Source organism: Epinephelus moara, unplaced genomic scaffold, assembly GCF_006386435.1.
Source record: "Epinephelus moara isolate mb unplaced genomic scaffold, YSFRI_EMoa_1.0 scaffold1545, whole genome shotgun sequence".
Lineage (NCBI taxonomy): Eukaryota > Metazoa > Chordata > Actinopteri > Perciformes > Serranidae > Epinephelus > Epinephelus moara.
This window is the reverse complement of record NW_026079044.1, coordinates 1-2,624: the sequence shown is the minus strand read 5'-3', so window position 1 is coordinate 2,624 and position 2,624 is coordinate 1. Positions and strand designations below refer to the sequence as shown.

Here is a 2,624-nt window from a genome sequence, read left to right as displayed (position 1 = left end):
ATTTGTAGTTCCAGATTTAAATATTGTATCGAATAAAAGAATCAATGATGACTTAGCAATATACACAGGCGAGCTAATGGCCATTCATATGGCATTGAACTGGGTACAAGAAGTCAGACCAGACAAAGTGCTTACAGCATCTGATTCCAGTAGTGCATTGGTCAGTATTAAACATATTCAGTAAGATACAAGACAAGATATAATATTCGAGATAGCACATATATTACAGGGAATAAAGAGAGCAGGAGTAGAGATCAAGTTAATTTGGGTTCCAGCACATATAGGATTTGAGGGGAATGAACTGGGGGATACGTATGCCAAGAGTGCAACAAGAAAAGAACAAATATCAATGGTTGTAACATACAGTAAAGCCGAGATTGAAAGTATAGTAAAGTCAGAGATGAAGAAGAAATGGCAGAAGCAATGGGACAGAGAGAGTAGAGGTAGACAGTTTTAGGAATGTTGGAGAAATGACAGAAAGTCATAGGAGCAGCAAGGAAGAAGACGTCATATCACGCATGAGATTTGGTCATACAGGGTTAAATAGCACATTATTCATAATACAGAAAGGAAATTGTGAACATTGTGGGTCAGGAGAAACTGTAGAACATATCCTCTTCCAGTGTCCAAACTACCAAACACAGAGAAACACCATCAAAGCAGCATTCCAGAGAAATGAGATACCGTTTAATGTAGCAGATCTATTGAGGAGAAACTCAGGAGATGTTGTGTTTGGGGCGATTTTCAGGTTTTTGGAAGCAACAGGGCTCGTAAATAGAATTTAATACGTAGATAGTCTGTTCCACACTCCAGTCCAGAAGGTGGCGGTAATGCACCTAAAAGTTGTTTGCTAACCGCCATGAAACGAAAGAAGAAGAAGAAGAAGGAGGAGAAGAAGAAGAACAAGAACGAGTTAAACCCACCTCGAGCCACATTTACTGTAGCCTACATTAGACAACAATGTGTTCAGTTGAGTCTTTGAGAGAGTTTGTCAACGAGCGACTAACTGCTGCTGCTGAAGAAATATTGGGAGTTTTTCGAAGAAGCATCGTCGAGTACGAGGAAGAGATCGATCGTCAGCGCAGACTGTTGGATATCGTTTTGAAGCCTGAAATAAAGTTACACAGGACAGGTGGGTGAAAGCTAATTGAAGCAATTTACTGGCATGTGTGTTTATTTGCTGTAGCATGACATTAGTATGCTGTTGGTGGTGTTGTGTGTCCCTCCAGAGCTCCCACAGCAACATGTGTGTAAGGAGGAGGAGGTTGTCCCTGAGCAGCAGCTCTGTATTGAGGAGAGGAAGTCCAGTGTGGACCAAGAGGAGCCAGAGCCTCCACAGATTAAAGAGGAAGAGGAGGAAGTGTGCAGCAGTCAGGAGGGAGAGCAGCTTGTAGTGAAGCAGGAGACTGATGGCTTTATGTTGACTCCTGCTGATGAGGAAAGTGAGCAGAGTGAAGATCAGACTCTGGACTTCATTCATGATGACACTCAAAGTGCAGCAGAGAAAGAGTCTGTTGTCATTATACCAGTTATAAGCTCTGTGATATCAGAAGCAACCAGTGAGCACCAGCTGCTCTGTCACAACTCTCATGTAGCTGAGAGCCAAGATGAGGAAGAATACCAGCATGGAGACTCAGGACCAACTAGAAACACAGAGCTTCAAGCAGAGAAAAGACATCATGAAAGTGAAATGAACAGTAACAGTCCACACACCTCTGCTGTGATAAACTTAAATACAGGTAAAAAGCCTTTAAAATGTGACATATGTGGGAAAGTTTTTGAGTGCAAGTCAAAATTGCAGAGACACTTGAACAGCCACACAGGTGAGAAGCCGATTACTTGCAAAACATGTGGGACAAGAGTCAATGACATATCAGCATTGAGCGCTCATATAAGAACCCACACAGGTGAGAAGCCGTTCCTTTGCAAGACCTGCGGGAAAAGATTCAGTGAGAAGTCAGTATTGAAAAGGCATTGTAGAATCCACACAGGTGAGAAGACACATACTTGTGACGTATGTGGGAGAGCTTTCAAACATAATGGTCACTTGTTAGTCCACATGAGGACTCACACAGGTGAGAAGCCGTATATTTGTAAAGTATGTGGGAGAGCTTTTGGACGTAATGGTCACTTGTTAGTCCACATGAGGACTCACACAGGTGAGAAGCCATATACATGCAAAACATGTGGGAGAGGTTTTACAGAGAAACGTTGCCTGATTCTCCACATGAGAACCCACACAGGTGAGAAGCCGTACCTTTGCAAGACCTGCGGGAAAAGATTCAGTGACGCATCAGTATTGAAAAGGCATTGTAGAATCCACACAGGTGAGAAGCCGTATATTTGTAAAGTATGTGGGAGAGCTTTCGGACATAATGCTCACTTGTTAGTCCACACGAGGATTCATTCAGGTGAGAAGCCGTATACTTGTAACGTATGTGGGAGAGCTTTCGGACGTAATAATATCTTGTTAGTTCACATGAGGACTCACACAGGTGAGAAGCCGTATACTTGCAAAACATGTGGGAGATACTTCAGATCTATCAGTAACTTGACAGTCCACATGAGAACGCACACAGGTGTAAAGGTCCATGACTTGAGCACAGAGGTTCCAGTTGAAGTCA

The 2,624-nt window shown here is 42.8% G+C and overlaps 1 protein-coding gene across 1 annotated transcript; it reads left to right on the top strand.

Annotated features, from left to right (window-relative positions):
• Window positions 1-867: 867 nt before the first annotated feature.
• LOC126387024 (zinc finger and SCAN domain-containing protein 12-like) lies at window positions 868-2,327 on the top strand (the record flags this gene model as incomplete). The annotated part of the gene is made up of 3 exons (XM_050039586.1): window positions 868-1,132; window positions 1,230-1,823; window positions 2,244-2,327. Coding segments are annotated over exons 1-3 (850 nt in total), but the record flags the coding sequence as incomplete, so codon positions are not given.
• Between the last annotated feature and the right edge of the window lie 297 nt (window positions 2,328-2,624).